This window comes from Manis javanica, chromosome X (genome assembly GCF_040802235.1).
Source record: "Manis javanica isolate MJ-LG chromosome X, MJ_LKY, whole genome shotgun sequence".
NCBI lineage: Eukaryota > Metazoa > Chordata > Mammalia > Pholidota > Manidae > Manis > Manis javanica.
In genome coordinates this window covers 63,153,296-63,166,920 of record NC_133174.1, presented here as the reverse complement: position 1 = coordinate 63,166,920, position 13,625 = coordinate 63,153,296, and the positions used below count along the sequence as shown (strand labels likewise).

The window sequence follows — 13,625 nt, the reverse complement described above, 5'->3', positions numbered from 1 at the left end:
ATGACAGCAAAACGTTCTTGGGGTGAAAGGGTTATACCAACTTTATTTCCAGGTGGCAGGTCAGTCACTAAAATCCCACTCACTCAGAGCTAATCTGCATGCAGCGAGCTGGTCTCTGCCTCTGGGCCCCTTTGTCTACACAGTCGTCCCATACAGCCATCCTCTGGGCCTCTCTGCACAGATGTCCTGCACAGTCATCCTCTGGGCCTCTGTCCTCAGCACTGCCACCACTCCAGCCTCTGCTCTGCTCTCCAGCAGCCTTGCAGCCCTACCACCCTGTCATGCCTAGAGCACTGGGTGGAGCTCTTTATTATATAGAGTCAACAGCCACGTATTGCCCACAGGTGTTCTGTGAGGTAGTCAACCAGGACCAGGTAAGAATCCTGGCCATAGGAACTCTCATTTTATCCACACTCTGCTCTACCACAAGAGGTCTACTTCTTAAAACAAGGTCTCCCATATTTGGTGAGGTTTTTCTCCTGACCATCACATAAATCTACTCATTCCTTAGGAATTCTGCCCATTCTTTGGTTAAGGGGCATAAATATGCTGACAACTACTGAATACATATCTCCAGCCCAGAACTCTAGCTAGACCTGAATAACCAAATGCCTTTCAACATCACCCACACACAAATTCATTTTGTGTTTTGTTCCCTCTCCTTCATTCCCCACCCACATCTAATTAATCATCAAGGTGTGTTGACTGTACTTCCTAAATATCTCTGGAAGCTGTGCACTTTTCTCTATCCTGATTACCATGATCCCAAATCATGTTACCTGTATTACTGAAATAACCTCTTAACTGGTTTCCCTGCCTCTCATTTTGCCCCTTTCAGTCCACTCTCCATATTGCAACTAGAATGGTGAAAAACTTAAATTAGTGTAATATCTCTTTCAGTGTTCTCAGCGTAGCATGAATTCCTTAACACAGCTTACAAACGATTTCATGATCAGGCCCCTGTTCATCTCTCCAGGTTTATCTCTCATAATTCCCCATTGCAAAACTTCTTCTCCACTAGTTTTATTCCTGCTTTCTATGTTTGAACCATACTCTACATCTTTCAGTCCCGCAAACATGCCCCTGCTCTTTCCCACGATTGAGATGCTTCCTCAGCAACTTCCCACATTCTCCATCCCGGTCTCCTTCAAGGTGGCTATTGTCTTGCCAATGGGTTTCAGCCCAGAAAAAGTTCACTATGGATCCAATGAGACCAAAAAATGACAGTGGAACATTCTTGGGGTGAAAGGGTTTATGTCCAACTTTATTCCCATGGTGGCAGGTCAATCACTAGAATCCTGTCCACTCAGAGCTAGTCTGCATGCAGCAAGCAGGTCTCTGCCTCTGGGCCTCACTGACCCCACAGCCATCTCAAGTCTCTGTCCTCGGTGCTACGACCACTCCAGTCTCTGCTCTTCTGTAGCCCTGCAGCCACGCAGTAGCCCAGCGCACTGGACAGAGTTCTTTATAAAGAGTCAATAACAATGCATTGCCCACAAGAGTGTATGTAGTAAGTGAGCCAACGAGGGCCAGTGAGAATCCTTCACTTTCTCCGCAGCTATCTAATATTTACTCTTCAGGTTTCAGCTTTGTCTAGCCAGAGGATTTCAGCCTCGGGCAAGTTCACTTTGAATTTAGTCATACCAAGTAACAACAGATGTTGTGGGTAAAAGGGATTATACCATGCTTTATTCTCAAATCTAGTTCTACAATCACATCTGCTCCAGAAAGTCCACAATCCATCTCCATCTCTGCCTCTGGGCAGAGCTCTGTATATAAGAACACCAACAATAATGGCTTATTGCCTACACATGTGTAAGCATGCCTCTACTGCAGGTCAATTACATCATCAGGTATATTAGGGCAGGTGAGGATCCTGGCCATAGGAACTTCCATTTTCCTTACAAGCTTCTACATTATTTTCTCAGAGAATATCACTGATTGACCTCCACAGCTGAGCTATATGTCTCTTCTGGGTGCTACTATAATAACAGTATGAGAGTACTTTTTCTCTGTGTTGCAATAGTCTACTTATTTGTCTCTTATACTAGATTGTAAGCTCTTTGAGGGCAGTAACGATGTCTTGTTCACATTTTAGTGCCAGCCCCTAACAATTCCTGGCACATGGTAAGTATTCAATAAATATTTGTTGAATTAATGAGTGAATGAAAAGGAGGGAGGGTGGAAAAGCCTCTGAGATTATAGACATATTTTTTCCTTATCCCTTTCTATGTTTTCCAATCATTCCATAATGAATATAAATTGCTCTTATAATAAAAAAATACATAAATAAGAAGAAAACTGAAATCCCCCATAATCCCACCTCCACCACTTAAAGATGACTCATGTTAACATTTTGTTGTATCCTTTCCAATATTTTCTGAGTATATATTTTTAAACAATGAGAACATGTTCAGCTTTTAATTCTGTATTTTTCACTAATGCCAAAAGTAATTTCCCCCTATACCAAGGCATTATTTAATGAGTCCTTTGCTGTCCAACATTAATATTTCATCCAAATTTTTACTATTATGAATAAATGCTCATGTTTTTCCATGTGAATTTAAAAATAAATATTTGGGGGTTATCAAATTAGTATATATTTACTAGAGAAAATGTGGAAAATACAAGTAGAAAGTAGAATAAATGAAAATAAATTACTCATGCATTCACTATTTTCAACAGGTTAGTCTATTTCCTCCATTTTCTGGATACAATTTCTGGGTTCAAAATAATTATAACATTTTAAATACAATTTTCATCCTTGTTTACTTCACTTAACATTTTTCAGTGCTGAGCCATTCTCTTCACACACATACTTTTAGTGGGGGGATATTATTGTCAATGGATGTTACCACATGGCTATTTACAGTTGTTCAACTCACCTGTGAATTTTTTCTTTTCATTCCCAGGACCCTCTGTCTCCCATGAGGCTTACAGAGTTCATTGCTGGGAACCATTCTGATCACCAAAATAAATCACCATGGTGGATTGAAAGCTTCACAATTTGAAAACATTCCATCTAATACTTGCTGTGCAGATAGATGTTTCAGGACTGTACAAGTTATTTAATTTGCTGACTGAATTCATCAATCTGGTAGTGATTAATTCAAGTCAGTCTTCCTCTCTTTCTTTATTTCCCCCTCCCCAATCTGTGAAACCCTAAATATAACATATATATCTTTCCAAAAGCTCTTTTCATTCCTCTTGTCAAGTAAAGGGGAATTCAAAAGACTTCCTTGGAGTCTTTAACTTCCCTTGAAAAACTATTAATCACATCTGTACAGTCTTTGTGGTATTGATGGGAGTCAGTGTCCTGTGTATTTATAAGCATGTATATGTGCAGCATACTTACACAAAATTCTGCTGTGGTGTAAAAATCAGGGTTAAAACAATTTGAGATTTTTATTTGATCATGCTTTTCCCTAAATAACAATTTAAATATTTGCTGAGCTGTGAACACCATCCTGTATCAGACACCTAAATTCAAGAGAAAGATTCAACACACTGTGACCAAGGTCCTAGAATCGGGAATTGAAAAACAATGTAGATTCTGTTCTCTGTCATAGATGTATGATGTTCCTGAAAGCACCACAGCTAATAGAGAAGATCAGATCAGATTTCCACTTTATTAAACATATGGATTGTTGTTTTAAAGACTTTTAATGCTAGGCTATGGTAAAATTCTTCAATTTTATTATTTTCTCTACTACCTAGCTTTATTTTAGCCTTGATTAATTATTCTTATGATGAATGAAAAATTATAAGCCTAACTTATTGCCCAAAGGGTTTTTTAAGGGGCTTAAGGAAGATTTTCAGGTTTAATTGCAATACTGTTCATAAGGATAAAGTTTCACAGTTGAAATTAGCCTAAAGATTAGCACTGAAGATCTGTGTTTTCAGAGCAGGGGTTAATGTACAAATAGTGATAACCTATTAGTAATATGCCAATCCTTTCCTTTTTTTCTTTTTTTTATAGCTTCAGTGATAGCTCAGCTGTTACGATAATTTACATCTGTTTATGCATTTATTTATAATCAGTATTTCTTTTAGTCCTACTGTCTGAATCAATAAGATGGACACTAATGCTGCTTCTTTATAATAATACGTAAGAGTACTGATGGCTTTCATTTCTCAGCCAGTGCTATAGGGCCCAGCTGCTGACAATAGAAGTCTCAATTCTGTTACAGAGATCAGTGAGAGTTAGTGGCATGTTACAGATATCAAGGAGTTGAGCTCCTAGAGGGAAGTTAGGTTTACTAAATCATCTCCCCTAAAACCTTTTTGAGGAAAGATTTTGAGTAAAGAGTTGCCTGCCATAAATAATTCAATGTTCAGGAGCTGAGAAAGAGAGCAATCTAGCTACTTAAAGCAGCAAAACAATCTGTTTGTTCATATCCTCTAGGTAATCTTGATCAAGGTAAGACATTCAGAATAAATTAAACAGATTATGTCCAGCATTTCATTTGAGAGAATACTAGACATAATTGAATCTTCTGGGGCCAAGGACTGTTTCTCAAACTCAGATGCTAAGAAGCAGCCTTGAAGTCTACGGACACTGAGTTTCACAATGAAATCATGTATGTGTAGATGGGAATATTTTCCCCTTCCCCTCCCCCTCCAAAATACTCTCTTGTTCAGGTTTCTCTAGAAAGCTTGTTTAGTTTCCACATGGTCTTATGATGGACAGACTTTGCCTTCTACTTATGTAGAAATGCACCTTTCTTTAAAGATAGGGCCATACTTACTTAACAGCAAAGTAGACCTCAAAGCAATCTTTCCCTTTCCCACATCTCATTTCCTGCCAAGGGTATAGGCAGAATAGCTGCTAACTATGATTCAAAGTCAGGAAGGAATCTTTGATGCATAGAGTATATAAGCACTTAACAATAATAGAAATCAGGTCATAAAAGACAGTGTCAGGAAAGGACAGGGCAGCACTGGAAGCTACAAAGCAAAGCTGATTGTTTAATGTCTTGCAGACACACACTGTCTTCAAAAGGCCAAATAAATCAGGGTTTTACGTGGGATCTCAGAGAAATAAAGAAACCCCATTCCTATCTCAGCACCTTTATTCTTCTAGTTTAGAATCTGCTAATCTCCCTATCCATAGATCATTGAGTATTGACTACCATACATAGGTGTCCCCCACAATTGGTTGACTATTGGTAAAGACAGAGAAGTTTGTTTGATAACTGGTGTATCCTGACCTAGCTCCTTTGCTTGCTTTCCCTTGGGGCCCTGTCTAACAACCTTGTGGAATCTTCTTCTTCCCCATTTGCAAAATGAAGACACTCATTGTTGGAATCCTACAACTGAAGGGTGCTACGTAACTTTCTAGTGTTCTTTATATGTCTTTTATTGCAGGAAAGAAATGAAAAGTTTAACCATAACAGTATTTCTCAGCAAACCAGTATGCCCCATTCTTTCTTCCATTCTCTCATTGCTGAATTGTTCTTGCAGAGCTTAGAGTACTTTATTAATATTCTTCCATTCATTCCAACAATGTCCTTGAAAGAGACAGAATATAAATTATTTTCTCCATGGTATAGCTGGAAAATGTAAGGGCAAAAGAAATGAAGTGCCCTCCAAAAAGACATAGCTGCCTTAAGGCAGAACTCACAGTTATCTTGTCCAGTGCACTGTCAGAAATGACTTGGTTTCCCAGTACTGGAATTACCATGGAGCAGCTTAGAACACTGACAGCAATTAGGGCAGGATCACATTTTAAGAGTCCCACTTTGTCTGAAATCTGGAAGTATGCAATTTGTACAACTATTATTTTCTATGTAATAGAAATGTAATATGTGCCTCTTCCCGACACTGGCCCCATGTGGCACATATATTTCATACTACATGGCATTATCCAGTGCCATTATCTCCTCTCACACCCATAGAGCCCAATCTCAGGGCTGTCTTTGCCAGGAATGTGCTTCCCCATGTTTATGCCAAGTGGCACAAAGTATAGACATTGAGATAAGTGGAGATTTAAGTACAATCCTAGCAGGTATGTTTTAAGCATATTGAATATACATTATTGTAACGTGGACCTGAAATTTAGCATGGCCTAAATTCACAGGAATGTAACAGTCATGCAAACCCCATCCCTTTCACCTCTCATCACACATGTATGTCTACATGTATGCACACACATGCACTGCCCCCAAAGCTGGCTGTTTGATCATCAGAAGCAAATACTTTAACGGAATGGTCCTCTGTCCTCCTCTTTTAGAAAAAAATCCAACAGTCACTGCAAGTGAAGAACATTCCATTTATACATTCTAGAACCTTTGCTCCCAGAGCAGCTAAGGTACTCAGTAGGTACAAAAGACATGTTCTGTGCCTATGAGGCACAGAGGGCATCTAACAAGATTGTTAGACCTTTCTACAAGTCCTACATTCTTAGAAAATTCATGAGTTCCATAGGATTGGTAGGAAATGGTTTATGAGGTATGGTACATCTTTAACCATAGCTGTACTGTGCCTAATTAAATTATCTTTTTTTTGCATGCAGGTGTTATATAAAATACTAATGGATGGGTGGCTCCTAGTAGCATGCAACCTATGACTGTTTATTTCCCTTAAAGGGCTAAGGCTGCAGTGTTCAAAACTATTAAATGTGCTCTTTGTAGCAGCCTAGTATACGACCATCAGCAGAATGAGTTAAAACAGACAACAAATGCAATATATCAGAAAATAGATTCTTAGTAGAGAATGGTATTAAAGGGAAAAAACAACATAAGATGCATTCAAGGAATAATTTCTGTCACCTTGCTGGCCAAATCAGCAAGAGGACACAGCAAGAAAACTGGCACTGGGTCTTGGTAATATATGAAATGTATTGGAGAGACAGAAAAAGAAAGGCAGTGGGGAACCTCTTCAGTTAAGCTTAAGTTGCCGATTTACTACAAATCCTTTTTTCCACCAATCTGTTCAAAGTGATTGTATATAATATTCTTAAAACCATGTGTCTTGCTACAGAAATATCCACAAATACTGACCAACTTTATCTCCCTGTATTTTTTATTAAAAGTATATGCATAAAATTGTCACTTATATATTATGGTTTTGTTAAACAATATTAGTAAAGCCTAAAATTTCAGACCACTTTGATGGAAATTTCTATACATCTCATTTTATGGGTATATAGTGGAGTTTATTCACTCCTAGGTTGATTGGTATGTGTGACATGTAGACTTCTCTGTAACATATCTTCCCAAAAAAACCCTCCCTGTAATCAGTATTTCTTTCTTATGTTCTTACATGTATGTGAGTTGGGATATTAGCAGCAATGGTTTTTAGATAGAAAGCTGACTAGTCTAATGGTACTTAATCATGTTCATTTTCTGCTCAGCCTTACACATCTCTTGCCTTTCCCTCTGTTATTACAATAAATAAAATGTAAAAGAAAGAAAGAATGTATGTGCCTAAGGGCCATATGAACTCTGGTTTGCTTTTTTCTTCACTGAAGACTGTGTTTATTATTCTTCAGATACATGTCACCTGAAAAAAAGAATACAGTGTTCCTGAGAAAAGATCACAGGGTCCACTTGCTCATAAATTATACACTACCCTCAGGGAAACATTTGAAGAAGCCCTCATTAAGTAAGCCCCAAGTAAGGTTCCCCTCAATAGATGTACCATTTGCACAGAAAGTCCTTTTCAGACATAATGGAATAATGCCCCCCAGTTATCCACCAAGAAGGCAGAAGTCATTGAAAATGTAGACCATTGAAAGCTGAAGTTTAGAGCAGTCATGGCTGACCATGACTAAATAATAATGAAGAACTTGAATCACTTTGGAGAGGCCCAACCTGTAGGACCTCTTAGGGTCAGGCTTAACACAAACCCAGAAAGAAGTCTTTTATTTCAGTTAAGCTTATAAAAAGTTGCTTACTTTGTCCTAGGTAAAGACCTCAAACATCTCAGCTGAAATTCCATTTCATTTATTCCAATGTATCAAAGAGCTTGGATTTACATCACACAGTGTAAAAAAACTAAAATATTAGAAACAAAGGACAACTAATTTTTTTCTATATAAAAAAGTTTTAAAAGAGAAGACCTTTACACAAGAATCTTACTTGAGCAGAGGCTACTAAGGAAATTCAAGGCATAGACATTTAAAAGGAAACAAATGTATAGATATAGATATAAAGGTATACATATGGTTATACAGAAATGTGAAACATTGACATAGATTTTGTTATAAACAAGATTTTCAAATTAGTTTCTCACTATATACAGGGACTTTGAAAAAACTATTCAGTCTCTTTTTGAATATTAAAATATCCATTCTCATAGAGAAGCATAATGTTTGAATATTCAAACTTCTAACTCAGGTGGAAAATTTATGAAAGTAAAAAGCACAATTTAAGCAAAAATTTTTAAGTATTTGAATATATTTATGGTTTTGAAAGAATTTTCCTCATACATCTTTACTGAAGTATTAAAATCAATTTTGCATATTAGCATTGTATCAGACCCAGAGCCAAACAATGTTGGCAAACTCTAAAATAAATCTGGCTTATAAGAATTTCAATTAGCATATAGGAACTTCAATGAAAGTAAGATACAATTCACTATAGAGGGAAGGCAAAAGATTTACTATTGGAACATTAAAGAAAGTAGGTTACCAAATAATTGTCATTAATTTATACTTATCAATGCATTGTTATGCCATATCTAAATTACCCCACACAATCAGAAAGCACTTACTAGAGTAATGTGCTTTGGAGGAACCCAGTACAAATGAAAATCTGAAGTTGCTTCAGAATCACAAGTGTCTGTGTGGCAGGACTTCTGGGTGCTGAGGGCTGAGTGTTCTGTGGGATGTAAAAGCAAATCCAAATGAAATAATGAGGAAGATAAACCAAGATGAGACAGGAAACATTAACATTATAACCCCATTTTGATTATCTTTCCCCCTAAATTTTGAGACCTTCTATTTTCTACTTACATATTTTCCACCTATTAAAATTGTAATTTTGTTGGTAAAATTTATTTACCTCTTCCACGTCTATCCTATTAGCTGAGAAAACTTAGATTTGCATTTCTATCACTGCCGTTGCCTATCTTAACAGAGCCACCTGAAGCATCTATTTCTAAACATTATTTTTAAATACTTTCATTTGTCATGAACTCATGAAGTTTCTACTTATTTTTCACCTGAAATTTTGGACAACTTGAATTCAGCCAAAGTCATCAGAAACAACCTTGCCTTTATATGACTCTTTTCAAGGGGTATAGACACTACAGTCCTAATTGATAAATAAAGCAATGTACTTTTTATGGAGTTTTTTTATTGCTACCCAATCTGGCCTTCAAATCTACTTTAGGATATTAATTCTCACTGCCACAAGCTATCATCTTTGTGAATACTATTGTCAAGAATAAAAAGGGGGAATACTAGGAAAATAAGGAGAGAAGTTGTCTGAACTTATTTGGGGTTGCCTTAAACCAGGAACCCTAAATCTTATTTTGGTCATACACTCTTTTGAGAATCTAAAGAAAGTGTGTACACTTTCCACATAAAAATACATACACTTACACAGATAATTTTACAGTTTCAGAGGGCTTCCAGAAAGTCTGAAATAAATTCATATACCCTTGTTAAGAATTCCTACCTTAAATTGTGTCCCATTTTTATAGTCATCAAATAAGTGCACCTGTATGTGATACTGTGTTACATTATCAAACTGGGCTACAGGTAACCAATTAATGCAAAGTCTGTTACTCAGTTTATTATATATTTTTAGATGTTGGTATTTCTGTAATCCTCCACCCCATTATCTGAGGCCTTGGAGTAGTTGGATGAGCAACAGAATGGTTGTTGCTAAGTATATCAGAGAGATGGGCTGTGTACACAGAAGGTACTATATAAAGTCCTCAGACAACAGGAGACCAAATGTTTCTCATCAAATTAAAGGAGTCTTAAGATGACAGCTTTTGGAATATTTAGCTCATGGCAGTGTTACTTTTAGTGACACTGACATTGGTTTTTAAATGTCAGAAATGAGTTTTTTAAAAAGAATATTCTATTATAGCATTAATTTCTTTTTAAATTCCAAACCCATTTGTTTGAAATTTGTTGGACATTATAAGTTGTATGCCTAAAGTTTTAATAGCTCTTTTAATTGTATATGAATTAATGGTACATGGCAGTAGTTCTCAAAGTTGGGACCCTAAAGAACAATCCAGAAGAAGCATAGGAAATAATCTCTGGATCTTTGAGCCAGAAATAATTCATTTTGCCTCCAGCCAGGGTGGAAAAAATCTGGTAACTCATTGACCATGGGCTAGAGTACTCACAGGGTTTTATGTAGTGAGTAGTGGGGAAAATTATGCCTAAAGGGTGCTCTGTACCTGTTCAGCAAAGCTTAAAAACAGGCCTATGAAGATCAAAGTGAAGTGCACAAGTAACTTCACTATGCTCCACAACAAAACTCATGAATATTAATGGTAGAAAAAATATCTAACACCCAACAGGATGAAATTTGTAGTATCTGGCATCCAAAAAAAATTACAAGGCATTCAAAGGAGCAGTAAAATAAAACCAATAAAGGAAAGAAAAATTAATGGTAAAAACAGACCCAGAAGTGACAGAGATAAAATATTTTGTAGAAAAGAAAATGTTAGAAGTTATTGTGTCTATATTCTATATGTTCAAAAGGTAGAAGAAAACAAGCATGTTAAGGAGAAACATAAATGATACAAAAATTGAACTTCTGGAGTTAAAGATGAAAATTTTGCTGGATGGTGTTAACAGATGATTAGAAACAACAGAAAATGATCAATGAACTTGATCACAGAGGATACTTAGTTTAGAAACTATCTAAAATCAAGTAGAATAAAAAAACACTGAAATAAAAATAACAATCAGCAAGCTGTGGGACAACTTCAAGCTGCTTAATATAAGTGTAATTGTTCACCCTAGAAGGGAGGAGGCACAAAAACTTTCTGAAGAAATAATAGCCAAAGGAAATTAATTACAGAATAGTGATGTGGAGAACTCCACAGACACTCTCCTAGCAAAAGAACCATACCTAGTACAAACTAGTACAAATTATTTTTAAAAGAGCCATTTAAAATCTCTGTAAATATTCTGAGTAGAATATAGCAAATGAAGAAACAGTGATTCAAGAACATCTAAATTTCACTATTAACAGCAAGTCTATGACATTTGGAACTACAACCTGCTCCCTCCAAGTGCCCCCCTAACCAGGTCAGCATGTTGTAAGCTCTTCCCCAAGCAGGTGCAGCCAAAAACACACGACTCCCTCTCTCCCCATTTACCAGTGAAAGCTATGGTATCTTCCCTGGAGTGGCAGAACACCATTTTTCATCCCACACTAAGGTCTACATGGCAGAACCTCTATCTCAGGCAAGAGTGGCTTAGAAATTGGGGACTCTTCACCCACCAGCCCACAACTGTCAGCAGAAGTTATACCCCTGTCAAGGAAGACTTAGAATACCAGTGCCCTGAGCACCATCATGCAGGCTCACTCATTCATCAAGGAGGAGCAGCCAAGGCGAGAGCTCCAGGACAGGTAAGCCAAGAAGACCACAGGTTACTACCCTCAACCAGTGCCCTAGCCATAAAGCAGGAGTTTCATTCTCACAGCAATGGCACTTTCACTGCCAACTGTTCTGGTGTAGTAGTGTACAGCTTTTGCTCAAGATGAGTGGCAGGATGAAAACAGCTCAATGCTCTTTCCAAGAGAACAGAATTTATTTGGAACACAATGTAGGGTAATTCAATCCTAAGGGCACTCTTAAAAGCAATGGAAATTTTAGTGGTAAGCAATTAAGAGGAGGCTATACCTCCATTACAACAACAATATAAACTAAAGACCAAGTAAATGTTTAACAGAGAGAATCATAGAAGTAGACAACAAACAAGATCCAGTGTCAGGAACAAACTTAAAAAACTGATTTCAAAGACTACTATTTTAAAAAATACCCAAATTTAATTGGACCAGACTCTAGAACAATTTATGACTGAAGTCACTGATTTTCTAAAAACAGAGCAATTAGCCAGAACTGTAGAGGCTAACAGCTGGGAATCATACTAAGCTGAACAGAGATCAGAGAAAGAGATAGGAAAAAAGAGCCCTGCTAAAACTGTGTCATCCCATCAGACTGTATGCATGCCCAAGGCTGTATGCTCTAAAGAGAGACACCAGACACTTCACATTACAGGGGAAGTAACTTCACTAAAATATTCTAGCCAAATCTCTAAACTAAAAAATGAGGAAAAAAAGTCACAAAGGCAGAGTGATCAGTTATCCCTGAGTTACTACAATGTATTTTCATAAATGTCCAATTTTCAGTAACAAATTATGAAACGGGGAAAAAAAACTGAAATTATGACCAATACAATTGGGTAACAGAAATTGCCTTTGAGGGGGCCCAGATGTGAGACTTAGCAAAGACTTCAAAGTAGCTATAATAAATATGTTCAAAGAACTAAAGGAAACCATGATCAAAGCAATAAAAGTATGATGACACTGTTTTATCAAGTATAGAAAATCAATTAAGAAACACAAGTTTACAAAGGAAAACACAGAAAATTCTAGAGTTGAAATTTTCAATTAAAATGAAAAATTAAAAGATGTGTTCGACAGCATATTTGAGCTAGAAGATGAAAGAATTAACAAACTTGCAGACAGATTATGGGGATTATGAAATCCAAAGATTAGGAAAGACAACAAAAAAATGAACAGAGAATCAAATAAATGTGGGGCATATTTAAATAAATCAACATGCATGTAATAGAAGTACCACAAGGAGAGAAGAGAGGGAAAGAACCAAAGAGTATCCAAAGAAATAATGGCAGAAACTTCCAAAATCTAATGAAAAACATTAACCAAAATATGTGGTTGAGACAGTAGACCACCAATAGCCTGAGGGGAAAAGATAAAATAGCTTGATGAGAAAATTAGGACATCCAAAACCACCCATGGGTACAGGAGAATTTAGAAACCCATGTGCATTTCCAGGGCAAGATGCATGCTCAAAAAAGACTTGACAAGATCTACGCTTACTTTCATTTTCCCTTGTTTTGTCTTTAGTTCCTGTCATTTAAGAAAATCTGTCAAAATATTACCTTAACATGAGCAAAATGAACAGATATTTCAGTGATCCTACACAAGATGGAATACAGTCTATACAAAATAGCGTATAAAAATCACTAAGCATATACTGAAAATTAATTAAATAATTAAAATATGGCAGTGGAAAATATCCACTTAAGAAGTAATCAGTAGAGGAAGGAAAAAGATATAAGTCACACAGAAAATAAAATGTAAAATGAAATAAAAAACCCAGTTGTATCAGTATTTTTTGAAAGTCACTAAACATTAAAAAATAAAAGTAATAAAAATATATTTAATAAATCAGTGTTTACTTTTTTTAAAGTTACATTAAGAATTTTTAAAACTCACTAAGACTACAGCCTTCAAAGAAACCAACAAAACTAGCAAGCCCTGGTGTTGTGGACTGAATTATATCCCCTCAAAGTCTACAGGTTGGTGCCCTAACCACAATGTAATGGTATTTGGATAAGGGCCTTTAAGGAGTCCATTAAGATTAAATGAGCACATAAGGATGAGGTTCTAATCCAACAG

The 13,625-nt window shown here is 36.6% G+C and overlaps 1 protein-coding gene across 4 annotated transcripts in view; it reads left to right on the top strand.

Annotated features, from left to right (window-relative positions):
* ZDHHC15 (zDHHC palmitoyltransferase 15) overlaps positions 1–7,415 on the top strand; it is a 126,548-nt gene extending 119,133 nt beyond the window's left edge. The window contains exons 12-13 of one of the 4 annotated variants that reach the window (XR_012127249.1): positions 2,099–2,127; positions 2,913–7,413. Coding sequence is in view for 2 of the 4 variants with exons in the window: in XM_017652041.3 (XP_017507530.1) it covers positions 2,913–2,965 (53 nt within the window). In the remaining 2 variants the exon portion in view is untranslated. Of the gene's footprint in view, positions 1–2,098; positions 2,128–2,912 lie in introns of all 4 variants that reach the window. The other 3 variants (XM_017652041.3, XM_017652037.3, XM_017652038.3) reach the window with 3 other exon arrangements.
* The last annotated feature ends 6,210 nt before the right edge of the window (positions 7,416–13,625 follow it).